The sequence below is a fragment of the Glycine soja genome, chromosome 9, assembly GCF_004193775.1.
Source record: "Glycine soja cultivar W05 chromosome 9, ASM419377v2, whole genome shotgun sequence".
NCBI classification, from domain to species: domain Eukaryota; kingdom Viridiplantae; phylum Streptophyta; class Magnoliopsida; order Fabales; family Fabaceae; genus Glycine; species Glycine soja.
The window spans coordinates 41,831,659-41,859,445 of NC_041010.1; the positions used below are offsets into that span (position 1 = coordinate 41,831,659).

The 27,787-nt window shown below is 33.1% G+C and overlaps 3 protein-coding genes across 4 annotated transcripts; 1 reads left to right on the top strand and 2 right to left on the bottom strand.

Moving 5' to 3' along the window:
- The first annotated feature begins 1,506 nt into the window (after positions 1–1,506).
- Positions 1,507–9,095, top strand: LOC114425004. 2 transcript variants are annotated; one of them, XM_028391717.1, is made up of 12 exons: positions 1,507–1,885; positions 2,366–2,404; positions 2,552–2,676; positions 3,326–3,405; positions 3,498–3,862; positions 4,388–4,456; positions 5,280–5,362; positions 6,202–6,471; positions 6,558–6,664; positions 7,264–7,418; positions 7,950–8,149; positions 8,484–9,095. In XM_028391717.1, the coding sequence occupies exons 1-12, from the start codon at positions 1,559–1,561 to the stop codon at positions 8,743–8,745; spliced, it is 2,082 nt and encodes a 693-aa protein (XP_028247518.1). In that variant the 5' UTR covers positions 1,507–1,558; the 3' UTR covers positions 8,746–9,095. The 2 variants fall into 2 exon arrangements, with proteins under 2 accessions (XP_028247518.1, XP_028247519.1); XM_028391718.1 differs by lacking the exons at positions 7,950–8,149; positions 8,484–9,095 and adding an exon at positions 7,539–7,934.
- Positions 9,096–11,700: 2,605 nt separating this feature from the next.
- Positions 11,701–16,202, bottom strand: LOC114425406 (disease resistance protein RPM1-like). The gene is made up of 2 exons (XM_028392325.1): positions 15,313–16,202; positions 11,701–14,553 (listed from the first exon to the last, which is right to left on the bottom strand). The coding sequence occupies exons 1-2, from the start codon at positions 15,740–15,742 to the stop codon at positions 12,137–12,139; spliced, it is 2,847 nt and encodes a 948-aa protein (XP_028248126.1). The 5' UTR covers positions 15,743–16,202; the 3' UTR covers positions 11,701–12,136.
- Positions 16,203–20,182: 3,980 nt separating this feature from the next.
- On the bottom strand, positions 20,183–23,315 carry LOC114368995 (disease resistance protein RPM1-like). Its single transcript, XM_028326298.1, has one exon. It carries the CDS (start codon positions 23,145–23,147, stop codon positions 20,334–20,336), a length of 2,814 nt encoding a protein of 937 aa, XP_028182099.1. The 5' UTR covers positions 23,148–23,315; the 3' UTR covers positions 20,183–20,333.
- Between the last annotated feature and the right edge of the window lie 4,472 nt (positions 23,316–27,787).

Genomic DNA, 27,787 nt, shown 5'->3' on the forward strand with positions numbered 1-27,787 from the left:
TTTTTATTTTTTTTGCCGTTTAAAGCCTCCATAATGATTTATGCAGTTTTATTTTTGACTTTTAAAGGATTAGTTTAAAAGTTTAATGACTATGTATTATTAATATAATTTTTTATATTATCGATTAATCAAAATTAATATTGATATGATTTTTAAAGATATTTGTAATATATGATTAGTTAAACGAGTTATTTGCTTAACTTTTATAATATATAATATCCTAACAGATGAATGAACAAACTTATATAAAGAATAAAATCCTCAAAAATTACAAAACAATATCACTAGAAACACATAATTCATGGTTTGCTGTTAACAGTCAATCACAAAAGGACGAATCGAAATAAATCTTGGTCCTATTACAAACTACCTAATTAGCAAAAGGGAAGGGAGAAGACAAGAAAAATAGTGGTCTTCAGTCTTCATGGTATATTAGCATATTTAGGTGTTTAACCACTAATTAACAGTTTTCATGTGAAGACAATAATAATATACATTAAGAAAAATAAAGTCTCATTAAGGTCAGTGGTTACATGTGTCTTAATGAATGATTAACCTTTATTTTCGCATAATAACATAAATGTTTTATCTAAGAGTGACTATTTGTTTAAACTAATCATATTTTCCCTATTTGCTATAATAATAAGAGGTCTAGACTTCTTCGCTTTTTTCATCAAGAAAAGTTCTCCTTCCTTTGATGACATTCTAATGCCAAAAGTGATGTAGTTTTGCATGAATAAAGAAAGTGTTTTCTCTCTCTTCTAAATGACGCTTCTATTTTTATATTTAACCATGATGAACAAAGTATTTTCTCTCTCTTTTTAGTGTTTTCCTTTTACTTATATACAATTTGCATCATATAAGTTAACTTTTGGATCAAATTATACTCAAATTCATATTTTAAAATATTATAAAAAATGTATCATAAATTTATTAACATCATCATATTATTTATACACCAAACCTAATAGTACTAAATGTTATTGATATAAAATAATTTTGCACATTAAAAAATCAAATATAAATTTTCTTAGTAAATATATTACTTCTCCTCATATAAATATAACATACTATTATTATATCAATTCTATGGATGCTAGAGATACTCCTAATATGAAATATAGGAGTGAGGAGAACACTCGTCTCACAAACCGATTGAATCTTCTGATGTATAATTTTTATTATAAATCCTTATTAAGATTAACATAACCTCATAAGAAAGCATGTATTTTCCTAAACTAAACTTTTATATAAAGAAACTCAAGAAAAAAAATATTATTTCAAATTGTCAAAGAATGAAACATTTTACTAGGACGCGTAAAGTCTTTAACTATTTAGTGATTGAATGTTACATTACACATTTTTTCCAAATTAAACATTACTAAAGAAAATGATTTTTTGTGAACAAAACAACTTTTTTCTGTGTGTATATAATAAATATAAATATGCTATTTAAATAATTAAATTATACTAACATTATTCAAAAGAGTTTTTTTGAATAAAAGGTTTACATAGTGTAGAAAGGCGAAGGGTAGTGTGAGTGAGTGAGTGAGTGACGATGGAGAAGAACAAGAGCGATGACATATTGTTGGACGATTGGGAAGACGCGTTACTGGAGCAGTTAATCCAAACCGAAGAGCAGTTTGTCCTCACTTCCACCGCACCAAAAACGCCTCCCAACCCTACTTCCTCGTTGTCTTCTTTCTCTCTCGCTCTTCCTCCACCACTACCACCACCACCACCGCCTCCGCCTCCTTCCGCCGTTTCCTTCTCGCCCCCGCGAGAGTTCTCTCAGAGGCCCACCACAAGTATCACTCTCGACTCGCCCTCTCCCACTCCCATTTCAATCTCCGATAATAAAGACCTCGAAATCGACCGCTTAAAGGTAATTGCACGCCCGCCTCTTCCATTTTTAGGTTTTACTCTTTCTTTCTATGTACCGTCTATGAATGGGATTCGTTCTCACGCTGCTTCATGCAAGGAAACAAATGTTGTAAAGAATAACTGCAGTATTGTGGTTATTTTAGTTAAGTCAGAAGAAGGGTTTACTTGTAGCATTGGAATTTGAAACTTGGAAGTTAAGGGTAATCATATATCCTACTTGATTTTAACGTATTTCGGGTGTCCTTTCAATGGCCATCCAAGTTTTGAAACTTTGAGGTTTCTATTTGTATTGCCCCCTCCCCTCTGTTATGTTGGTTTTTGTTTTGGAAGTGACAAGGGAGGGGAAAGGTGTCTTCTATGCTGGATTCTGATGATTGGCTTTTACTGATACTTTTGAAATTTAGATAACAAAGATTCACTTTCGCTTCAGCTTTTCTTATACTAAACTTGGTGTTGTTTTGTTGGTTGGTGGCAAGGACAGAGGGAGCTGGAACATGCGACAAAGCAGATTGCAAATCTGGTATGCTTGTGCAACTATACATACTCGACGCTGTTAATTGGTTGAGAACACGATTCTGCCTTATTTGTTCTCACTCAGTTGCTGTGAATTTTGATTTTGTGAGTCAGTAAAAATGTTGATATTCATAACTTAGTTGCATTGTTTCAGGAAAAGGAGCGTGTCAAGTTAAAGAAAGAAAGAGACAAGAAAGAAGATCAGCTCAAATCCATATCTTCCAGGAATGAAGAAGAAAATGCTTGTACTAAGTTTTCAAAGTCAAAGAGTATAGACAAGTAAGTCAAATTTTTAATGTTGTTTTAAACGATGTTCCAATCATTTTGTTTTTGGAGCAGTAGTATCCCCTTTTGTTGCATCTCAAATTAGCCAACAAGAAAGTGTAGAGTTTAGCTCTTTTAATATATTGCAGCTTTATACCATTGTTGCTTACATATATTGAATGGTGTCATAAGGTAGAAGCCATTGAAAATGAACTACTATGACGAAAAAGAGCATTTTACTTTCTGTCTGGAAGTTTATGATCTGGAGCTGAAAATAACAATGTAGCCTTTTTGTTGTAACTGTTGGTGAATATGTACCTATCTCTGTTTGTAATACTGTATGCCATATATCTACGGCATTGGTGAGAGACTGAGAGTGACCTAAGCTTACAGCCATTGCCAATTGTGTCTTGAGTAGAAAGTGATCTCAGCTAAGTTTGCCTGAAATATTTAGTAATTAAATTGCTTGAGTATTATAGTAGTCTAGACTGAGTTTAGCAGAAGGGTCAAGGTACGTCATGACAAATAGCTAACCAGTGTCTGGTATTACAGGTCTGAGATTGTCTTTTTAATTCCTTATCTAGTGTTTTTTTATTCTCTCTTATCTCTTTAATGTAATGTTGCACTACATATAGTTATTATTAACCAGGGGCCAAAATGACAGGGATTTTGGAACTCATGCTCTCAACTGTCATAAAATCTCTTCAAAATTTCAAAATGGAGTATCTTCAAATGATCTGATTGGTGAGGCATGAAAGAAATCACTCTCATTTAAAAGAATTTTCGATTTACTTCTGACATGGTGACTAACTTGGCTTGTTTTTGTTGTATGCCAGTTGAATCTACTTCTAAAGCTAAGGGAGTTGAAACAGCCACGATTAGTCATCAAGAAGCTCAGGGTGCTCTACCTCTACGTGATGATCTGTCTGCTTATCTTGATCTCTCCCAGAAGTTGCTGGCAATATGGGGATCTCCAACTGACAACAAGATGGGAACTAATGTGATATCAAAGTTGCTTGTGGGTTGTCAAAGAGATTTTCAGGTTCTCTTCGGCTGCATGAATATGAGTCTGCCCTCTGAAATAACAAGAGAATTACTTTCAGATTTAAGCTCTTCAGGAGTAGCGTTGCATTACCTCAAGGATCGTTTTCATACTCCAGAAGCAGCAAAGATTTCTAATCTCTACCTTGCATTGACAAAGGTATTAGTTCAATTCTGCATTTTTATATATTTTCCTCTGAAGTTGCATATTTCTGATCAATGGAGATATTCCAGACCTGAAACAGTTTAAGGTAGTGACTAGTGAGTGACTTTCACTTTATTATTGATTTTGAAATTTTTTCCAAAAAAAAAAGAGGTACAATTTTTGTATGGACTCGGTGAATATTGTTTGTTAAATTATAATTTTCTTGCCTCTGGTTGCTATGCATGGTTGTTTTGAAGTGGTTTTGTTAGATATGTGGATCTCTCTTCTCTTGTGCAGAGTTTTTTGTACTTATTATTTGTTCATTTTTGCTTGCTATTAGGAGGATTTCCTAGTCATCGTTTTCTGCATTTCCCTTCTCTTGTAATATCATAATTTATTTATTTTTTTAATTTTTTCTAGATCTTTGGACTGATTCCTTTTCATGGTTACATATTGAAATGCTCTTGTTATTAAGCTGGTTTCTATTGTTCAATCATGTTTGTTGGGGTTGTATATCATCCAGTTATTGATGTGTTACAGATAGCTGATGGGACAGATGTTTTGAAAACTCTGATTGAGCCATTGCTTGATCTCTGTGGTATGGAAAATGTAAGTACTTTTTCACTAAATTTGTGAATTAATGCTTTTTTTTCTTTCCAAATTGTTTGCAAGCTTATATTACTATTACGTGTGGCTAATCCATTTTCTTTATTAAATAGTAGATCTATAGTAAAATGATGAGTTTGATATTTTAATGGATATTACAGGTTCCTAAGGATCCACCATTCTCCCCCCTTAAGTAAATTAATAACTAACACACTCATAGTGTTAGGAACCAAAAATAGAAATGAAGAACAGAAAAAATTTATAGAATTGAATGGAAAGAACAGAAAGTTAGAGATCTCTCCTAGGGACAGTCAGAACAGTTAGTGAGGTTAGCTAGTGATAGGGGGGAATAAGGGGGGAAGGGAAGGATTCATTCAGAGATTTAAGTTCTGATATATCTGATATCTGAAACCAAGTTCTTACTTTATTAAATTCATATGAAATACTATTGTGGACACCTTATTTGCAATGCTATTGGCTTACTGTTCCTAACTACTATTGAGTTATATTTTCTCTAAAAGTATTTTCTATTGAGTTAGGGCTTATTGAGTCATTATTGGTTCATGTCATTTTATGCTTTGATGATATTCTAAAATTGAAAGTCTAGTGTGGGATTATATTATAAGGCGTTGGGCTCACCAACTATAACGGCTAACTTTGTGGTGTGGTTCTCCCAAGGTTCTTATCAGTCCACATGCTAGAAAGTTACTGGGTGGAATGTTGGTTTCTTAAGTTTGTGAAAGTAATTTTATCAGGTTTTCTTTTCTGCTTGCTTTCTATTTTATAATCTATAAACCTTTACTGACAAAATTTCTGCCTTTTATAGGTTGTTATTGTCCATAGCTCTCTCTGTGTACTACACATGGTTCTGAAGCTCCTTCTGGAATTGGAAAAGAATGTTGGAAGGAGGTATGCATTATTTGGATGACATTTTCCCTTGTTTTAACAACTTCATGTTGATTGAATGTGTGTCCCTTGTCCATTAGCCCAAGGTTATAATTTGAACTGGTCCCCTTTTCTCTTTCTGAAGTCACGATATTTATATTATATTTCAATTAATACGTCTATCAGATCCTGTGAGTTGTGATCAACTATCTTGGCCAGGTTGATGTCTGGTCTGGGTTTGATAACTATGATGAAAACACGAGAAAATGGAATGTTTTCTCAAGTATGTCAAACTTAACCTATAATTGAAGTAGTGAAGTGTAAATGTTTGTGATATGTGTGCATGCATCTGGTGCATGCATCTGGTGCACATTTTCAGATAATATTAGGAACAGGAAACTAAGATTTATTATGCAGTGTGTGCTCACTGGGTGGAATGTTGTACCTGCATATAATTGATTATTAATCTATCTTTTCCTTCCCCCAATCTCTCTTCCTTGTCACCTAGTTTGACTGGCCTTTTTTGGGTGTGGTTGTGGAGGGGGCATTGGTGACTTGGGAGGGATGAAGTATGGTCACTTGTTGTTGTTGTTGTTGATTTTCCCTAAATGCTTAGTTGTAGTAAGCAATTCTGTAATCATGCTTCCTTCAGAAAATGCTGCTGAGCATTTGTGATATATGCTATATCTTTTTTAAAGTTTAGTGATCTATACCATTTCCCCCCTTGGGCAAGACTAAGTCCAGGATTGATTATAAGCTGCTGGATGGGCTTTACTGTGTGAAGTCACTTTTTCTTTCTTTCCTTCTTGTTGCTCATGTTCTTATGAACTTATGATTTGATCTTCCCAGTGCACTCTGCTCAGGGACAATGTCTTCATTGAAGGACTTTGCATTGGGAAGGGCCTTGCGGATTCTGGTGTAAAAGATGGAAATATCTTCAATGAAGAAATAGGGAGCAGAAAAGAGTGCCAGAGCCATCAGAATTCCTTACAACCTCGTGTAAATTGGATTTATCTTTTTGAGATAATGCATCAAATAGCCATGAAGATCACAGAAGAAAGAGTGAGAGTGGAGGTGGTATCTATTATGAAGTTGCTTTTCCTACAAAGTAATGCTTACTTTGAGAGGGAGTGGTAAGTTTTTAAGGTACTGTTTTCCATTAAAAAATTGACTTCTGAAGATATTATGTTCATGTCAAGAGAAATTTGTGTGAAAACAGGTTTGGCCAGAAAATAGTTTTTGAAACTATTTCAGAATTGCTAAAGAAGGATGCTGGGCTGTCTGTGAAGAAACATGCTCTAAGACTTCTATATCTAGTTCTAAATTGTAAGTTTCCTCCACTAACCAGTTTATCAAATTATTTTTCATCTAGTGCTACAGGTTATTAGTGATAATACATAGAAGTGAAGATTGGGTGGGACATCACTAGTGTTGTATGGTATCTTGTAGGAGGGTTCCGAGTCTCTCAAATACTCATAATTGTTTCTCTATCTCTGGTGACTTGGTGCTGCAAAGTTTCTTATTCAATAACGTTTTTCTTTCTACCACTTTTTATCATTACCCCTCTTACTATCCACTTTCCGGATGTTGGCCCCATGATTGAGTTGTGCTATTGGGCTCTTATACTCATTGATCCTAAACTAAAATAAGCTTTTATAAACAGTAGTAGGATGAGGTATGTCTAAAATAATAAATCCAATATTGCTTTTACACAATGTCTGATACTTGTTGAATCAAGGGTCTTCAGCTGGAGCATGCCTTGAACCTCCACATTCCTGAGTTCTTGGGATGTTTATTTTAGACTTTATGTTGTTGCTTAAGTATAGTTCTCTAGTTTTAGAATCAAGGGTTCATATCTGTTGTGCATTCCATGCAGATCCTAACTTTTTATATGTATTTTTAAATTTTATTTTCATGCATTCAAGGTCCAAAACTGTTGGCTGCTTTCTGTTGTGGTTGCAAAGAGAGGGATGATAGCAGTGCTATGGATGACAATGATTTGGCTTTACATTTCCAAAATTTTAAAATCATCCTTCAAGGATTGTCTGATTGTGTAGCATCTTGTAGAGGAGGTATATTGGTAAGTTTGCTAACAAAGATACTGATATCGTCCATATAAGTTTAAAATTTGATATATCAATTGTGAAAATTGAGATGTGATTATTTTTTTATGAAAAACATTGTTCATTTGAGTGTACAGTTGTCTGTGGAAGCATCACTATAACTCATTGAAGTTTTGCTTTGCGGATTGGGGGTTTGTCAAATTTAAGATAATTTATAGAGTAAAGAAGGAAGCATTTGAGAAGTGAGAAAAATGAGGAGAAATGTGATGTGTAGCCATCTAAATTACTCTTACTTTTATTTTGTATATTCATTTATATGTATGCATGTTTCCACACTTCTTCATTTAACAAATATGTAAATTTAAGTACTCTACTAGAACTTTCGGGATAAAAAATCAAGATTAAAAGCTTTCTTATTCTCTTCAATAATGGGGATGTAGTCAAGTGATTTACTCAGTTTGGGCCTTTGGGGAAAGTAAAAACAAATTAATATGATATGTATTTTAAAATATTAAATCTGCCTGAAATTTAGGTCATTGTAATTTCAGGAGTTGAAAGTAAGCAGAAATGCAATTCTTGTGCTGGCTTTCCTTGCATCATCTGGACAACCGGGTTTTGAAATTTTTGTTGGTCATAAGCTCTCTTGTAGAGGAGTAAACTATCTTATGTTGATTTTGCAATTACTGGTATCGGAGATGGATCTTGAAGCTGGAGCACATGGGCAGCAGCCAGAAATATTTAGGGAGAGGTAGTAAAACTGAGAGTCTGTATACAATCATTAAAATTGTTCATTCCTCTTAATAATAAAATATCATCCTTTTCCAGATAATGAAAAATATTTGTAAAATTGTACTTTAAAACTGTCATCTAAAGGTTACTATTCTTCTACTTTTGTTGAGTTCATTTTATGGATGAAAAAAATATAATCCGTCTGTTCCTTTATTTCTTACATTGAAGTTGATTATGAAGTTGAGATATTTGTGAAGTCAGCCATATTTTAATTTATTTTCTTCTGATTTTCATGTCTGCAATGTGATTTAAGTCTTGATTTTCTTTAACTCATTCTGACCATTTTTTGTCAGGACATTTCTGATACGGGAGACACTGATATTACTTAACAGACTAGTGTCTAGTCCTTCATATTCTGCCACTGTCTTGCACGGTTTGACGACCAATAGGGATATGGCTGGTTTGACAATTGATGTTGCAAGCAGATTATCTCAGAAAGGAAAGAAAAATGAGCAGCAGGACAGCATGGTGAATCATATAAGAGAAACTGAAATTGTTGACCTCGCTCGCATGTTCAAGAAAAGGGTGTTCACATATTTTGGTGATGATTTGTAGTGAAGTGTCTTCTTTCCACTGTTCAAAGTTTTTGTACATATGCTCGCGTGTATCATTCTACTCAGGTAGGAGTTGATACTGAAATGTTGCGAAGCAGATAGGCAGCAAAGGCACGCTGGTCTTTTTTTGGCAGTTTTAGGAGTTGTGCCTGAGAAATTTTGATTGGCATGAGAAATTCAAAATTGTTGAAAGATTTGAGTTGGTGGTCACTGGTTAGGAATGTTGTCATTAAGCGTTGCCGGGTCGGGTTTCAGAAAATGATGTCCCATTTTTTTTTAAAAGTGATGGAACATTTACTTTATGAGAAAAAAAAGTTATACACTAATAGTATAAAAATGTATCATTTGGAATGTCCTTTGTTATAATAACAACCCATAGTAAAATATACTTAAAAAGAATATGAAATTCCAAAATTATAATAGTCTACAAATATTTTATGTATAATAAAATAAATCAAATAAATAAGTTTTTAAAAAAGAAAATATTATTCTTAAAATATGGATTTCTAAACTAGATGAACATCAAGATATATAATAAAAGTAGTTACATTTGATGTCTTATTCTGAAATATTAATCAAGCTAAAATAAATATATCTTTAAATCTTTCTAAACTCAACAATTACTTTTTCTGCACCATGAAAACAATATTTATAACAAAATGATAATCTTAATGAATAAAATAAATTCTAAAAAGAAATTTGCAAATAATGTTTTCAGTAATGATATCTACAATGAATTTAAAATAAAATATTATATATATATATATATATACCAATAAAAATCAAATTAAAAATAATCATATTTTATTCACATAACATACCCAATAAATAAAAATATTTAAATAAATATCAACATCTCAATGTATTCAAATAAACATTACAAACACAACTCCGTGATTCTCGAAATTAGTATACTCAAATCTTTAATTTTATAATCAATGCAGATCTCATATTCTTTAAAGTGCTTATAAATTCATATTCATATAATGACATCTCAATATCTTTCTCATGATAAATAAAGACATCTAAATTTTTTTTCTCATCCCAAATGAAAGTATTTCATACATATATATATAATCAATCATCCAAATGTGAGATACAAACACACCCCAAAGATTAAATGAATGAATTTACCTCAATCTATGACATTCAAATATTTCATTCATTTTTTAACTGGTGGCATTTAAAATTCACATCATTTAACTTATGAATATACTATAATCTAATATTAAGCGAGTGCATATAGATATATATTATATACATCATGGCATGGATTTAAAAAAAAAATTGCAACATATATTATATACATCATCACATGGATTAAAGAAGAGAAAGAATTACGGTGCACATAAATTTTAGTGTACAAAGAAAAAATAAGAAATTTTAAAAAGGTAAGTGTTTTACCCATCTCTTGAAGTGAGTAATTCATATCCTTCATTATTCTTCTCCTCTAACAATTATGTCGACAAAATTTTCTTGTTTTCTCCCTTGTTCTTAATCCTTGAGCAGTAATGTCAAAATAGACCATTTATGTGTGTGATTCTAGGAGAAAAAACCATCTACCCTGATATAAAAGATGTAATTTAAAATTTATTTAATCGATCTTTCTTTATTTATTATTTTTATTATCTTTAATTATTATTTAAAAAAAACACCACTGTTTTGTCTCTCTCTTTTTTTATTATTATTTTTTACTAAAATAATTATATTAACTTCTCTTATAACAATCTATCTTATCTTTTCTTTTACTAAAAGATTAAATAATCATATATTAAATAATATTTATATTAATAATTATTGGATGATTTTAGGATATTACATATCTATTTTCATTAAACTTTTTTTCTTTCTTTTCAAAATGCTATTTTCCCTTTTTTAGCTCATTCCATTCAGCCAAATATTACATCTTAGTGATTCAAAAAAAAAAAATTACATCTTAATGATTCAATATAAATGATATATTTCTAATATTTACATTTATACGTTGAGTTTTATAAGTTAACCATAAATTTTTAGAAAAAAGAGATTGTCGTGCTGTGGCAGTCATAATGATCTTTGTCCTATAAATCCCTTATATATATATATATGGTGTTTGTAAGTGTGCTTTGTTGCCAAATGTTAATAAACAGTTTATAATTATCAGGAAATCAAATCAATATAAAAATAAGATTAACAGAGTTGCCTTTTTGATTGCAAATGCAATTAACGAATAGTAAGAAAAATTGTAAACGGAAATAACTATTACAAAAAAGAATAAAGGTACTTGAATTTTTTGTAAGAAAAATGAGAGAATATTTTGCCATAAAAAGTGGAAATAAAATTAATTATTTTAACAATAAAACTACGAAATAGAGATAGAATATTTCTGGAGACTTATAAATCATGGATTGAATTTCCAACACAATTTGAGAAGACGTATAATTTAGTCATTTAATTTCTTGATTGCTTTATTATGATAATATTAACATCAATATAAAATAAAATATTAATATATATACTTAAATTATAAATAATAATAGTAAATTTATTTTCTTATAATAGTTCTAAATTAAATTATAATTATAAATCTCTTTAATTTGTCTAAAGAAAGCACGTTGTTTTAAATATTTAACTTGTAAATTTATGAATGACTTTACTACACAATTTGAGTTAGTGATGTCGTAAAGGACACGTACGCCACACACAACTCAGCAGACAGCACAAGAAGAAATCGAGTTGTTGCATGGATTGGATATGGCGGCTGAATCCTACGACAAAATGTGAACCACCTTTGAGTGATAGTAAGAATTAAGAAAGATTATATTGGTGATGGAAAATTTCTAAGTGGACTTTTGCTCTAGCTACATATTTCATGTCTATTTTAGAGAATGATACATCAACATTGCATTTCATGGTGCCTTGAGGAGGGACCAGGAGTTATGAACAATATTCGGATTCTGATTGTAATAAGTACAACTGATGCTAACACATTTTTTCTGTAATCATAAAAAAATAGGAAGAATTATGTTATACAATAGTCTATTTGACAATGGTAATTATGCTATTTACATTGATCACATTTAAACAAAGGTGAATAAAAACCTACACCTTTATTTAGAGCACTGACTTCTATACAATAAATGAGTCTGCTCAATTTTTTATGGTACAATTTAGGTCATGTACAAAGGTTGCTATTCACATTTTATTATGGACTTAGGTACACTTCCTTATGTGCTATCGGTTTTGTTCTCTAACCAGAATTGAAATATCACCTTGATATATAGCCCACACAATAAAATAAATGTCGGCATAGATTATTAAGCTGGAACTCCAATTCTGATTGAAAAACAAGAAGCACATAATGAAGAATTATTGTACCAAAGTTTTGTTCTTTACTATTCCACAATTTAGAGCTACACCTTCCACAGAGTGCGAGGTTCATGACTTCTCATGACTGTGCCAGACCGGGGAGAACAATCTCTGCTGAAACTGTCTAGAGCATAAACATCCCAACCATCATCTCTCCAATAGGTAGAATAGACATTTGGTATATGTGAAACTTTACAGTAATCTTTTCCTGGACCATGTGGACATATTGTCTTCATCAGTTCATCTGGCATATCAAAAAACTCAAGGACTTTGAGCTTACTCAAGTGCTCAATTCCTGATGGAACCTTCTTCAACAATTCGCAGCGTCCGATGCTCAGCCTTTCTAGGCAAGGCATTGCATCCTCCCCCACTGTCACCTGTTTGAGTCCATCGAATTTGTCAAGGCCTAAAACCTTGAGCTTCTTGAACTTTCCACACACAAAATGCAATGTGTCACCATCATATACTTGAACTAGTTCAAGATGTGCAAGGCTTGGCAGATCCTGCAGATATACTAGTGGATCATGTTTTAAACAGCTCCATTTGAGAAATAGCCTAGCAAGGCTATGGAGAGACTGTATCCAACTTGGTAACTCTTGTAAACGCCCGGACAAATACAAGCGTTGAAGAAACGGAGGAGGCGAACAAAGGAACGCAAGATCAATGACTTTATTCTCACCTTCAGAAGCAACAGAAAGGGCATGGAGATTGGTTAATCTCTCAATGGACAAACAGAAAGCCTTCCCATCTTCCTCTCTAAGTTTCAAGATGCCTAACCTTCTTAGTTGACTTAGCTCCCCTAACTGCCTTATTATCATTCCACAATCTTGGTTTGCCTCCACAAAACAAAGTTTTTGTAGTGCCTTCAAATTTCCTATTTCAGTGGGGGCCTTAAAACCATGTTTGGAGTAGAACTGTGCATAGCCTTTGACATTAAATTTATACACAAGGAGATGGCGAAGCTTTTGAAGCTTTAGTATATCTAAAGGCAATTCTCTGACAGAAGTTTTCTTAAGATCCAGTGTTTCTAGATTATGCAACTTCCCTATTATGTAACCTGGAACCATTGTCACCTTTGTGTTCCTTAAGCTTAGATATCTTAAATGATATAGATCAACAACTGCTACTGGAAACTTATTCAAAGGTGCATCTTGATAATCTAAAACACCTAGCAGTTTACAACCACCAGGAAACAGTTTGCCAAGAGATAAATTTTCTCCAACACCAAACATTAAGAGAGAACGGAGTTGAGAGCCTGACCTATGAATATGTTGCTGCCGATGACATGGTAATGTGCCGTGCACCGAAAGTCTCCGAATCTTTTCTGGCCATGCCATGCTTTGTTCTTTGACAACGGATACAAAGTTTTGGTCCTTGGACTTCAAAATGATAATCTCCCTTAGAAGATCATGGATTCGCAAAGTTTTCACCCTTCCATCAGATGTTATCTCTGCTACCTGTATCAAGTTTCTGTTCAGGAGCTCCTTGAGGTAATCATCTGCAACATCTTCCTTTGTTTTTCCTTCTTTGGCTTTAATGAATCCTTCTGCTATCCACAAGCGAATCAATCTCATGCGCTGAATCAGATAGTCCTCAGGAAAGATGCTCAAGTACAAGAAACAGTATTTCAAATGGTAAGGTAAATCATTGAAACTGAGGTTGAGTACTGTTTTGAAATTATCAAGTTTACCATTGCCTTGAATTTCAGCTCCAAGACTACGGCAAATCATGTCCCATTCATCGATCCTGTGCTTGTCTTTTGTAGCCAGGACACCACTGATTGCCACAATTGCAAGGGGAAGACCCCCACATTTTCTTAAGATGTATTTACATATGTCAATCAAATGTGAGGGGCATGAATGACCCTGAAAAGTGTTCCTACAAAATAGATCCCAAGCCTCATCTTCTTTCAAGGGTTGCAAGTTATACACCTTACCATTGGATTCTATGCTGGAAGTAAAGGCTAAATTGGATTTTCGTGTAGTGATCATGATCCTGCTGCCACAGTTATTGTTAGGCAATGCATATTTGACAGCTTCCCATTCATACATTTGCCACACATCATCAAATACCACTAGATACCTCTTCCTCTGCAGCAGGTCTTTGATGATCATCTTCAGCTTATCACTACACATGCTTTCAAGTCCCTCAGGAATCGGTCGCCTTATTTCGGAAAAAAGCTTCCGGGCCAAGTCTCTGAGAAGCTCCTCAGTTTTACAAGATTGAGAAACGGTAACCCAAACACAGGCTTTGAAGTGTTTTCTTACTTCTGGATCATCGAATACTTTCTTTACCAAAGTAGTTTTTCCCATCCCTCCCATTCCAGTGACAGAAATCACTTTTCGTCCGGTACAACCATTAATCAACCACCCGATCAGCTGCTTTTTAGGCCTGTCTATTCCAACTAGATCAGTGTTGTCCAGGAGAAGGGCGTCTCCCCGTTGATCATGCCACGCGTTAACTGTTTCAAGATATGTTTATTGTACTAGCTCACAAGTGAGAATTGTGTATATAGCAAACCGAATACACTTTCCTTGTTAGAATGAAAATTGTTCACTACCACTTGCTCACTTTCTACATGCACTTCATTAACACTATCAGTCTATTATAAAAATGCAAGTTATGTAAGTGAAATTTAAATGCATCAATGATGTAAAAGAAGAGGTAAACATAATCACCAATTGGAGGTTCAAATTGTTATTAGTTGAAGCTTTCAAATTCTAGACTTGTATAGTGAAACATCTGCAGATTGATTTGTATTCCTTTTTTCTTTAGTCACAAATGAAAGAATAAAGAAAAGACCCGAACAAGAAATGATGTGATTAGTGTGCTAAGTGCTTCAATTGGACCAGCAGCAATTTACTGATAACTAGCATGTTTGGTTCCACATTTCAGATGTTTTTCATGTTTACTAATAAACTAATAGTTATAGGCTATTTCATGAATATAACTAATAGCTTTCACTATTTTATGAATATATTTATAGCTTCCACTATAATTTAATGGTTATGAATATAAGCTAATAGCCTCCACGTCTCAGATGTGACTTTTTACTTCACAACAAGTTTCCAAACACACTAGTACAACAACTTTCGCTACTGATCTATCTAGAACACGGGAAAAGAACACGAATAATAGCATAATTGAGTGCTTTCCCTGTACATGACCATTAGGATATTCATCACTTGAGTTTGAAAAGAGTCTTTGAAGTTAGTAGTACCTGTATAAGTGGAATTTGAAGCCTCAGAAGCAGTGTCAAGTTTACTGAGGAATCTCTTGCGAGTTAAAGAAATAGTTTTCATGCGTGAGTTGATGGCTTTTAACTCGTGTGCAATCCGATAATGAGCTTTCATATTCCTGATACTGAGATAATTAGAGAGTCCATTTGTATGGTTATGTAGCTGAACCAGTTCCAATTCATCAAGAAGATCTTCTGCCTCATGAACAACATCTCTGACTTGCCTAACCCAAACTTTGAGTTCCTCATCACTCTCTTCAAATGCATCTGCAGCCCTTAAGAAGGCTCTTATCAACTCCAACTGTCCTTTCAGATATATCACTTCTGCTTCAACCCCTGTGAACAATTTCAACTTATTCACAAAAACAGGTTTAAGCCTTTCGAGAAGAAAACTCACTGCACTCTCAGCCATGATCTCAGTGCATATCTGAAGCAGACTAGTTAGTGTCTAGTGGAACGAGACTTAGGTTTCAGACTTGTTAGCTATAGGAAGTGCCTTGCTTGTGAATTTTCTTATAACATGGTTTTACTTTTCATCTCATTTTATTAATAAGGCAGGATTTAAAAATAGGAGAGGAGATAGAGATGCAAGACATTTTTTCCTAACAAAAAATTGAAATATGGCAGCATCATTAGTAGATAACTACTTACGTGTATGAAAAGGATACATAGAAATGTGAAAGTAAAGCCTAAAAGTTATCTTAAAATATGTTAAGTTCAGCTAAAGGCTTAAAAGTTATCTTAAAATATGTCTGAAGGGAAAAATCAATTAGTAAAACTGTTGACTTATAGTTTGATATATGAGGAAGAAACGTGTGAAGTATATACTAAAATGATATTCCTTACCGGAATGCAACTTCTATTTGGAATTGCTAAACATGATGTAATTAAAGATTAAGGATAGAATTTTGGGAGAAAAAAAATACTTCATGAATTTTATGAAGTAACATATATAAGGGAAAGCAAAAACTTCTTAAATGTGACTTATAAAAGAAACAGAGGAAATATTTGATGCAAAGTTTTAGAGGTGAGGTTTGAATTCTTAAGCAACTAACTTTTTTTTATAAGCAAGCAAGTGATATACGATCAACTACCAATATGCTAATTATAATGACCAAAAACAACGTCATTTATGGGCTAAAATTAGAATCATACGGATATGCTGAAGTACCTAAGAAGTAAGAAGTCTTTGCAGTTTTTTTCTTTGGAAAATATGAATATATATGATTACCTATCAATCATACTCAGAAGGTGATTTACATAGAAGTTGTATATAAATTGGCACTTTCGGCTTTCCTTTGCTTTAAAACAGTGGGATTTGGCATGGTGTCATGTTGTCCACATAATAATGGGCTCCATGTTTGACTGCAATAAGAATCTTGGAACATGCTCAACAAATCAAACGACCATTTACATTTTTATTGTAGACTAAGTGGGAAAGTGATAAACATAGAAGGTACCAAAATCATATTATAAAGAGCAAATTGGTTTGTTAGAAGCAAAGTCAAAGACATTATAGTCTCAAGGATAGGGACTGGGCTCATGTATCTCTGATGTGGCCATTTTGGGTTTTTATTCAAAAGCTACTTGTGTGAATTTTTCCATTCACACGCGGGATAGTGCTAGAGACGTGTGTTCTTTAATACCTTGTTGATGTAATTTACACAAGGACTACGGGTTTGTACCTTGAGTAGTACGCAATGCCTTCTACAGTAGAACGCAATTTTCAAACATTTTCCAGATAAGAAAAGGTCTTGTTTTAAAAACAAGGCTTTCAGTTGTGAATACTGAAAACTACACAAGCATTTTTGTGAAATATCGAACTATATAAACTACAAGTAGGTTGAGTCTATCTTTTTCTTTCCTGGAGCTGGTTTTTTTTTTGTTGTTGTTGATCAGAAACAATTATTGTTATTATTGGTTGACAGCAAGAAAATATTTTTAAGTTGTTAGTGAGGTGTTAAGAAACAGGTTAACAGAAGCAATTATTGTTGTTATTGATTGGTTAACATAAAATTCTGTATAGTCTTACAAAATTAGACAAAAACTACCAAAAGGTCATTGTTAGTTTGTTATGATATCTGTTGTGTGACTTGTGTCATCTTGATCTTGGGTTTTTATTTAAAAACTACTTAAATTTTGTGCATGAGAAAGTGTGATGGGAAGATATTAGCCTCTTAAACGAATTTCAGTATTTCAAGAGAGTAATCATTGATTTTTAGTTGGTGATATGTTAGGTTAAAAAATCAAAATCTTATTCTACTTTATTCTTTTAGGATATGTGGCCAATATAATTTTCCTTTGTTACCACCCGAAATAACTTTTTACTAATAATTCCAATTAAAGAATACTATCAACACCAAAAAAAGAAAAAAGAAACTCTAACATCTGAGTAAGGATCTAGTAAAGCAACAATGTCAATACGAGGATAAGACTTACTTAAAGAGGGGAGGGGGTCTAATGTGTAATTATAGGCAAGTGAAGGTGGCGTATTTGATGGGAAATCGAGCGTAAATTACTCATCTATTGTCAAGAGAAGAGACTCACCTATTGTCAAAGGATTTCGTGTTGAGAGATAATATTTGGTAGGTTGCTTATGCCATAGTAGATAGTTTAAATCATTGTTTTAAATTTAAATTCTTAATAGAAACATCTAAAAATATTTTATTAATTGAATTGCTTGTTTTATGTTCTAAAACTCTCTTCATAAAAAAGAAAAGTCTAAATCATTGTTTATCTTGTGATTTTGGACAAATTCGTTAAAATCATAATTCTCCCTATTTTATCCTACACACAATCCAACATTTGCTGGTTCTAATGTCGTTAGAGTGTGGGTGGGTGGGTGGGTAGGGGGGCTACGAGTTTACAAAATCCCTTGTAAGATAATGAGCAAGATAGTTTCCTAACAAAAAAGAGATGATAATTAATGATTAATGTCCATTTTTTAACTGAAAATAATATTTCATTTAACTTATCCAATAGAGAATTTCAACGTTGACCAACTACTAAAATAGATTATATTAGAGATACTATCAATACTCTCTATGATCTTGCTTTTGTTAAGATAATGAAATAATCAAATTGTCATGCTGCTCAATTTGTAATATATATATATAACTGAAAATTACGAGTTAAACAATGCCACGAGTGATCAATTAGAAAAGGGTTAAACATAAATGACAAGTCTATTTCCTCTTCTAATTCTTTTCCTTTTTCCATTCCCATTTTTTTTTTTTGTGTCTTTCTCGATTATCTTCAACGAACTTTGTCTTCCTGTCCTATGCCCAAGGATTTCTGGGCATTTGCAATACCTTCAGGATCTGCAACATAAACCATGTTAATAAAAACGGGGCAATATCTCAATTTTGATGACATTTGTTGCATTTAAGTCTTAAGATGCAAGGAAACATCAAAGATTCAAAAGAAACACAATACTAATTTGGAGAAGAATAGGTGTACAGGAGGAAGAGGTTTCACCACAGTGTCAATGCTAAAAGCACGTTAAAGAAACTGCATTATACAAATAAAAAAACATTAATCCAAAATTTGGAGAAGAATACTAAATGCTAAATCAATTTCACAAAAAAACGAAAATGATACATAGTGTGTGTTTGGTAATTAGTTCCGTCCAACTAAACCCACATTCAATTCATGCTTTGAGATGTGTGAACGTCTTGTAATGATGCAAACAGGTTTCCAAACGTGCTTGTAGTTGTTTATATAGAACAGGTAATACTTACAATAATGGTTTAATAGTACTTTTTGGTCCCCTAAATTCTAATTGTGCAAATTGTGTCTTCAAGTATCACAATTATGCAATTTTGATCCCTTCCTCTTTCATTATATTTTTATTTTTTGACAAATTTTGTTGGTGTGGCATTGGATGATAACTGTGAGATTTGACGCACATGCTAAGAGATCAAAAAGTGGAGTTAAGTCACGCCAGCAGCAAAATGTCAAGCAAAACATTAGTTATCATGTCATCACCCAGTGCCATGCAAACAATTACTCTACCTTGAGGACCAAAAGTGCAACTAAGTCTACTATGTTACTTACTAGTGAATCCTAGATTATGAGAATAAGTATCAATTTCACTACTTAATTTCCTAAATGAAACAAAGCTGATAGGTTGAATAAGTAAGTGATTTGGTAAAATGTTGAAATGAAGTAGGGTTTAAGCATTGGGTTAGAAACCTGAAAATTGCGCTGGAAGCTGTAGCGTAGTTGAGGATCAATGTTGATTCCATGGTGGTGGTGGTGGTGAAGATGTTTGGAATTGGAGGCAGGGACGTGCATGGTGGAAGTGCCATCACCCTGCCTCGTCACTTTCAGCTTTCCCTCCTTCAACGACTCTTCTTCTGTCTCCTCGCCTCTCCACGGCGCCGATGACACCAATTGCTTCTTCCCCTTCTTCCACATGCTCAATGATCCTTTTCTTCTCTTCTCTTCTCTTCCTAATCCTTTTATAATGATCCTAAGACATCTTTCTTACTCTCACCCAATTAAAATGATTTACATTAGGAGATCTCTCTTACTCAACCAAAACCAATTAGGATGATTACCAATCTGTTGTCTCGGATATGGATGATGGGATCAGTCATCGTGCACCTCCTGAGTCCCCTTGTTATGAGGGATTTGACTTATTCCAATGTGTGAGTAATACATGACAATGACAATAACGGCAAATTCATAAGTCGTTACAATTTATCACATTCTTGTAACTCTTATGCATTCAAATGTGTATTTAAATTCAGCAAGTCCATTAGTTATGGAGAAAATCTCCAACTGCACGTCCAACATTTAGAGTCACAGATTCAAAAGCTAACTATATTTTTATTCAGTAACCTCGGAATTCATATTCAAGAAACAAATTATGTTCCCTGATTTATTTGGTTGAAACTTGAAGAAATTTGCAGTCAAGACTCAGGTAACTGCAAAGAACAAAATACTGCATTCACTTGCATACTCACATATGTAGTATGTTAAAAGAAAGAAAATAAAAGTTAAACCTTCCAGAGCGTACAAATTTCAAGACTTCTGATTGCAGTACCCCCACTGGAATCACTCTCTCTCTCTCCTAATGTCTCTAATGAGTAGACATCCCAACCCCTATCCCTCCAATAGGAGATATAAACTGCTGGAACTTGTTGCACTCTCCAATAATCCTCACCTCCATTTGGACGCAGTGCTGTAATAAATTCTTCAGGCATATCAAAAAGCTCTATTGATTTTAGTTTTGTTAGGTGCTCAATGCCTAATGGTACCTGCTTCAATGAATCACAGCGCTGGATGATGAGCTTTTTAAGACCAGGCATTGCTCCCTCCTCCACAGTCATAGATTTCAGTCCATCTAAATAATCAAGTCCTAACACCTTCAGACTAGGAAACCCCTTAGCCTTGAAGTGCAATGTCTCGCCAACATAAACTTGAAGAAACTCGACATGTCTTAGATTTGGCAAATCTTGAAGATGAACCAGAGGATCCTCTTTTAACCGGCTCCATTTTAGAAACACTCGGACCAAATTCTTTAGAGAACTTATCCAGTGAGGAAAATTGTCTAGGCGCCCAGACAAGTATAACTGGTGGAGATACTGAGGAGGCCTGAAGATGTTGTGAATGTCAATTATCTCATCTTCTTCAATTGCAGTTATGGACAATGAGCGGAGATTGATCATCTTCTCAATGGATGAACACAAAGCAGCACCATCTTGTTTCCTCATCTTTCTGATGCCAAGCCTCCTGAGTCGAGTGAGTTTTCCTAGCTCAATCATCAAAGCCTGATCTGCCTCTATAAAACATAGCTTTTGCAAAGATTGCATAAGTCCTATAGGGGCAGCCACCTTGAAGCCATGCCTTGAATGTAAATTAGCATAGGATTCAATCTCATAGCGATACACCAAGAGATGGCGTAATCGTTGGAGCTCCACAATTTCAACTGGCAATACAGTGACATGAGTGTGTTTAAGATCTAATGTCTCCAACTGCTGCAGCTTCTTAATGGAACCTGGAATGCTTTTCACCTTTGTATTCTTCAAACTCAGATACTTGAGAAGGTATAGACTGACAATTTCAGCAGGAAAAACCTCCAAAGGCGCATCTTGCAAGTCTAACACCCTGAGTAACTTATAACCAGTGGAACATAATGCACGTATAGAAAAATTCTCGAGTGAATTATCTGATAAGGCAAACATTAGCAGAGACCGAAGTTGGAATGCAGTCCTATTTTGTTGCACATTATTCAATGTGTTTATGATTGATAGGCGTCGAACTTTGTCTGGCCAGGTTATATCTTGGTCTTTGGCTATTGTTGCAAAGTTCTGATCCTTTGACTTGAAATTGACAATCTCCCTTAGAAGATCATGCATTCGACAAGTCTTCATCCTGCCATCACTGGTTTTTGCTACCACTTGCAGCAGACTTCTGTCCAAGAGCTCCTTGAGGTAACTGTCTGCAACTTCCTCCAGTGTCTTTCCTTCTTCTCCATTCACAAACCCTTCAGCTATCCACAAACGAATCAATCGCATGTGCTCAATAGCATGAAACTCGGGAAAGATGCTTAGGTACAACAAACAAGACTTAAGATAATAAGGCAACTCATTGAAACTGAGGGAAAGCACTTTCTTCATATCCTCCAGTTTGTCATTGCCTTCAATTTCAGACCCTAAACTTCTGCAAACCATCTGCCACTCTTCTATGTTGGCCCTGCCTTTTGTAGCCAATGCACCACCAATTCCTACAATTGCTAGTGGCAACCCCCCACACATTTTCAAGATTTTCCTGCAAACTTCCTCCAGATGAGGAGGGCACGAGTTACCCTGAAATGTTTTCTTGCAGAAAAGATACCAAGCTTCTTCCTCGGGTAAGAATTCGAGGTCAAAATCCTTACCCAATTCAGCACAGGAATGCAAAGCTATATCTTTCTTGCGTGTGGTAAGCATCACTCTACTGCCACGGTTGTTATTAGGCAAAGCAAGTTTGACAGAATCCCATACCTTTACTTGCCACACATCATCCAGCACAACCAGGTACCGGCTTCGCTGAAGCAGGTTCTTGATCACCTCTTTGAGCTGGTCACTCTTCATTTGTCCAACTGCTTCCGGAGCTGGTTTGCCTATGACAGTGTGGAGCTGTTGAACCAGGTCTTTCAGGAGCTCATCTAGTTTAAAAGACTGAGAAACATTGATCCAAGCATGAATCCTGAAACGCTTCTTCACTTTTGGATCATCATAGACTTGTTTAGCCAAGGTGGTTTTCCCCAACCCCCCCATCCCATAAACGGGAATCACAGCCCTACCTGCTTCTTCATTGAAAAGCAAGTCACTAAGCTGCTTTTTGGGTTTGTCAATACCAACAAGATCAGCTTCTTCTAGCAGAAGTGCATCACCTTGGCTATCAAGCCTTGATGACAATCGTTGACTTGAGCCTGAGCCTATCCAAGGTATGTCTGGACGTTTCTGGGATATAATGTCCAATCTGGATTTGATACCTTGTATATTTGAAGCAATCTTATGCCGGGTGAAAAAGTTCATATGAAACGAAGAATTGTTGCCTTGTCCATGTTGATCAACAAGGCCAAGGCTGAATTCATCTATAGCATCTTCCATGTCATGAGCAACATCTCTTACTCGTTTAACCCATGCTTTGAGTTCAGGGTTTTTGTCTTCCAGAGCATCAGCCACCCTCAAGATGCCCTTGTAGCCTTCCAGCTCATATTTGATGTGCTGAACATCTTCACGGACCCCTCTCTGTAGTTTCACTTCTGCTTCAAGTAACGAACTCAGCTTGTCCAATAAAAAGGATACTGAACTATCTGCCATAACTTTCTTTTCAACTTCTGCAATGGGAAGAACTTGATGATGAGATTTCTGGGTCTTTTTGTTTTTTCTTTTTTTTTATAAGAATACTTGTTAATAGGACTTGATGATGAGATTGTGAAATTTCTTTTTGCCTTTGCTGTTGTGCTTATATGGCCATGTTGAAGGGTTTCGTGTCTGAATAACACTCTTATAAACGTCAACAAAGAAATGGTCAACTGCTATTATTTGGTTGAATGCCTTATTTTTCCGCGTCACAAAACTGCCAAACTTAAAACCACGCACTTCTCCACGATGAAAAATATGTCACATTGTATTTTACGAAAACAAACAAAAGAATATGACTAGCAAACATTGTATATAATACTTAGTATATTGTAAGTAATTAAAAATATTTAAGAACATAATAATTATGCCTTTGTTGTACTGTAATGGACAGAAAAGTAGTTTTTAATAAAATGTATATATAGAGTTTCTCTGAAGCTTCTGAGTGGTTGTTTCATCATTTCCTGAATAATTTTCAATTAGTGGCTACTAATACGCGTCCAAACTACTAGATAGTGTAGGTTACAGCCTCCGTGATGGTTCAATTATTGGCTTTTTCTTTGTACCTAAGGAAAATGGGGAATGTCTAATTTTCTAAATATTGCTCAATTCCTCCTTGTAGGTTATGGAGAGCAAGTCATGCGGGCAACTTTGCAAGCTCACACGCAAATCAAAAAGCATAAATTTGAATGTTGGCATAACGAAACCAGTTCTCTGACTTGGTGAGAAACTTCTGACAAAGGTTTAAAAAAAAATAGTCCGTGACAACGATTTCAATCACAAATATCACTTTTTTTTTAAAGTTATCGTGATTATAATTGTAATCGCGTAAATCACATTTAATGATTACTCTATTAACGAAAAATATCAAATCCGTAATTAATGATGATATTTTTCTATTTACAAAATGCAATGATGCTCTTTTTTATACCTTTACATCATGATATATAGTACTTGCCATGATCATCATGGGTTGTCGTCCTTTGCAATAGAGAAAAAGAAAACAAAATTATTATTATTATTATTATTAATATTATTAGTTTAGGAAGGAAATAAAAACAGTTATATATATTAAAGGGTAATTTAAGAATAAAAAATTATGTACATCAAAGAGAATAATTATTTTTATTAATAATTATAAATTATTATTATTATTATTATTATATCCTAAATTTATTATTCAGAAGCATTTTATCATGGGCAGCATGTGTTAGAAAATATGTCATTTGTATAACACTAATAGTTGAAGTGATAGCGCAAGAATTATATGAGTGGGGGAAAAGGTGGTGTTAGTAGTACAAGTGTACAACTACAACTCTACTAGATAATGTTAGTAGTACAAGAATTATATGAGTGCCAATGATCCGACAAGGTTAGCATGTCACTCTATGATAATTTAGGATTTATTTCATTTAAAAATTAAAATGAGAAGATTTAAAAAGTAAGCGAAGATATATTCATAATTAATGTATATTGTGTATTTTTTTAACTTAAACGATTTAAACGAATAGTAGATACATTCTTATTTTTGATAAGAATACTTGTTAATAGGACTTGATGATGAGATTGTGAAATTTCTTTTTGCCTTATTTTTCCGTCATGTTGAAGGGTTTCGTGTCTGAATCACTCTTATAAACGTCAACAAGGAAATGTTCAACTGCTATTATTTGGTTGAATGCCTTATTTTTCCGCGTCACAAAACTGCCAAACTTAAAACCATGCACTTCTCCACGATGAAAAATATGTCACATTGTATTTTTCGAAAACAAACAAAAGAATATGACTAGCAAACTTTTTCTGAGATTAATGAATCAAAATATTCATATTAACTTCGGCAACTGAAGAAAATTGTCGCTGCAAATATACATCACAAATTCTAGAGACTAGTTCAAATCTTGCGCCTATTGCGCCCTTTGTTTTACGTCAACATCTTCGCATGAATATCAACTCAACTAATATGTAGGTAGGGTGTATATGAAAAAAACACTGATATGTAGGTTGAAATCATAATGAATTACTTAAATAGGTGATCTTTTTTATATAGGTGAGATTGTATTATTTCATCTTAATCTAAAAGATAATATAAATAGAAAAAGATATAATTTTATCTTATTTTTTTTCTAATAATATATAATATTCAATTTTAGGAGATATTTCTATTTTTTTAGATAATATAAATAGAAAAATATATGATTTTATCTTATATTTCCTTTAATAATAAATAATACTTGATTTTAGAAAATATCTTTATCTTTTTTATAAAAAATAGAATTTTTCTCTTACCTTAATTATCTAATCTGAGTAGTATATCTATTTTTTAAAAAAAACATATGATGTATTTAACTTAGCTAAGAATCTGTCTTTAAATGTTTTGCATGAAAATTTGGATTAAATTAAGGAAATCTCAGCTTGGTATAAAATTGAAGGAAAACTATATCAATTTTTACCAGAATGGTTAGGAAGATATTTCTTAATTCTGATCAAGGGATAAACGAGTTACTCTGTAATTGAAGTCAAGTTTTAACTTTGCAAGAAAAGTATTAATGTTTAATTTAAAGCAAAGTATATCATAAGCTTAACTTACTCTAAATTAAAGGTAAATATATCAAGGACTTAATATTCTGTAAATAAATATGAATCTTTACTTTCTTTTAAAAGTAAATTATTTATATATTTTTCTTATTTTATGACATGTATTATAAATATTGATATTAAATCAAGAGTTTAAATATAATAAAGTACCGATTTATTTTTAAAAAAAATCATCAGTGAACAATAAAATACTACATTACAATAAAGATTCATATTAAAATACTACATTAAATATTAAATAAAATACTACATTACCAATGAAATAAATTACAATAAAATAGGAAATAAATATTAAATATTTATATTCTAAAAAGATTAAATTAATAAAAAAATGATATTAACTAAAAACCTAATTGATTAGATCTCCTTCTCTCACATAGATAGTCTGTCACACACTCCCTCCAATCACATCCAACGGTTTGGAAACAAAGCAAAATTCTTTTTGATGTTTTTAACTTTCCTAGAATGTCTTCTTGCTATGAGCAGCTTTTTAACATTTATTCATAATTTAAAAATATAAACAATAGCCAGAAAGAGATCAAATAAAAAGTAAAAAATCAAAAATATATTTTTATAATTTTAAATGTATTTATCTTTAAATCTTTGAATACTTATTGCCATTGGAGGGTCCTAAAGGACATTGACTAAATTAAATTGGTTACAAACTGAATCCTAATGCAAAAAATAACATTTTTTCACTTATGCACTAAATATGTTCCTAATAATGTTTATTGTATTAAAAATATAACAATTATATAACACTTAGTATATTGTAAGTAATTAAAAATATTTAAGAACATAATAATTATGCCTTTGTTGTACTGTAATGGACAGAAAAGTAGTTTTTAATAAAATGCATATATAGAGTTTCTCTGAAGCTTCTGAGTGGTTGTTTCATCATTTCCTGAATACTTTTCAATTAGTGGCTACTAATACGCGTCCAAACTACTAGATAGTGTAGGTTACAGCCTCCGTGATGATTCAATTATTGGCTTTTTCTTTGTACCTAAGGAAAATGGGGAATGTCTAATTTTCTAAATATTGCTCAATTCCTCCTTGTAGGTTATAGAGAGCAAGTCATGCGGGCAACTTTGCAAGCTCACACGCAAATCAAAAAAGCATTAATTTGAATGTACATAACGAAACCAGTTCTCTGACTTGGTGAGAAACTTCTGACAAAGGTTTAAAAAAAATAGTCCGTGACAACGATTTCAATTACAAATACACATTTTTTTTTAAGTTATCGTGATTATAGTTGTAATCGCGTAAATCACATTTATATGTAATATCCTGTAATATTTAGGACTACAATGAATATATGAAACCATAACTATGATTGCATCTTAAAACCTAGCTTTTGATTTAAATAAAGAGTTTCAGTTGGGTAGATTTCTTGACGAATATTAGAAGAAGAAAGGAAAAAATCACAAAATGATTTTTTCAAATCAATCTTTTAACATTAATTTAAAATCAATTTATACACCTTAGTTTTTTGTTTTTTTTCTTTTCAAGGCAAGAAGCAATTAGTCCTTAGTTCTTGAAAGGGTAAGACGTTGGTTAGCTCATAGATTTAGCGCTTGAGTTCTCCCAATGTGTCGTTGTCGCAAACACAAATGGTGTACTCGTTGTTGAAGTTGTAGCGGTAGTAGCCATGCCTGCTCCTCCGTCACACACTACTCACTCAACCACTACTATTTCTTTCTTCCTTCTTTTACAACAAGAGGGCAACACAACATAACAATAATGAAATAAAAAAATAAAAAAAAACTTAGCTCAATAGTTTTTGAGTTCTTAGATTTTAGGTTGGGATTCTTAATTTTTGGATTTCTTGTTTTACAATAATTCACAACTATTTTTAATTTAAAAAATCATAATAATAACAATGATGATTTTTAACCATCACTTAAGACTTGTTAGATTATCACAAAGGTAAAGAAAGTGACTCGTGTGCCTAACGTTAACACTGTTTACTTCAATTTGAACAAAAGAACCTAAGAACATTTAAA

Excerpts from the sequence above, each read along its gene's own strand:
- LOC114425004 (XM_028391717.1), top strand. The coding sequence starts at position 1,559 with ATGGAGAAGAACAAGAGCGATGACATATTGTTGGACGATTGGGAAGAC. Across the intron at positions 2,405-2,551 it reads CAAAGCAGATTGCAAATCTG|GAAAAGGAGCGTGTCAAGTT; the intron begins GTATGCTTGTGC and ends GCATTGTTTCAG. Across the intron at positions 7,419-7,949 it reads CTTGTAGAGGAGGTATATTG|GAGTTGAAAGTAAGCAGAAA; the intron begins GTAAGTTTGCTA and ends TTGTAATTTCAG.
- LOC114425406 (XM_028392325.1), bottom strand. The coding sequence starts at position 15,742 with ATGGCTGAGAGTGCAGTGAGTTTTCTTCTCGAAAGGCTTAAACCTGTT. Across the intron at positions 14,554-15,312 it reads TTCAAATTCCACTTATACAG|TTAACGCGTGGCATGATCAA; the intron begins GTACTACTAACT and ends ATCTTGAAACAG.
- LOC114368995 (XM_028326298.1), bottom strand. The coding sequence starts at position 23,147 with ATGGCAGATAGTTCAGTATCCTTTTTATTGGACAAGCTGAGTTCGTTA.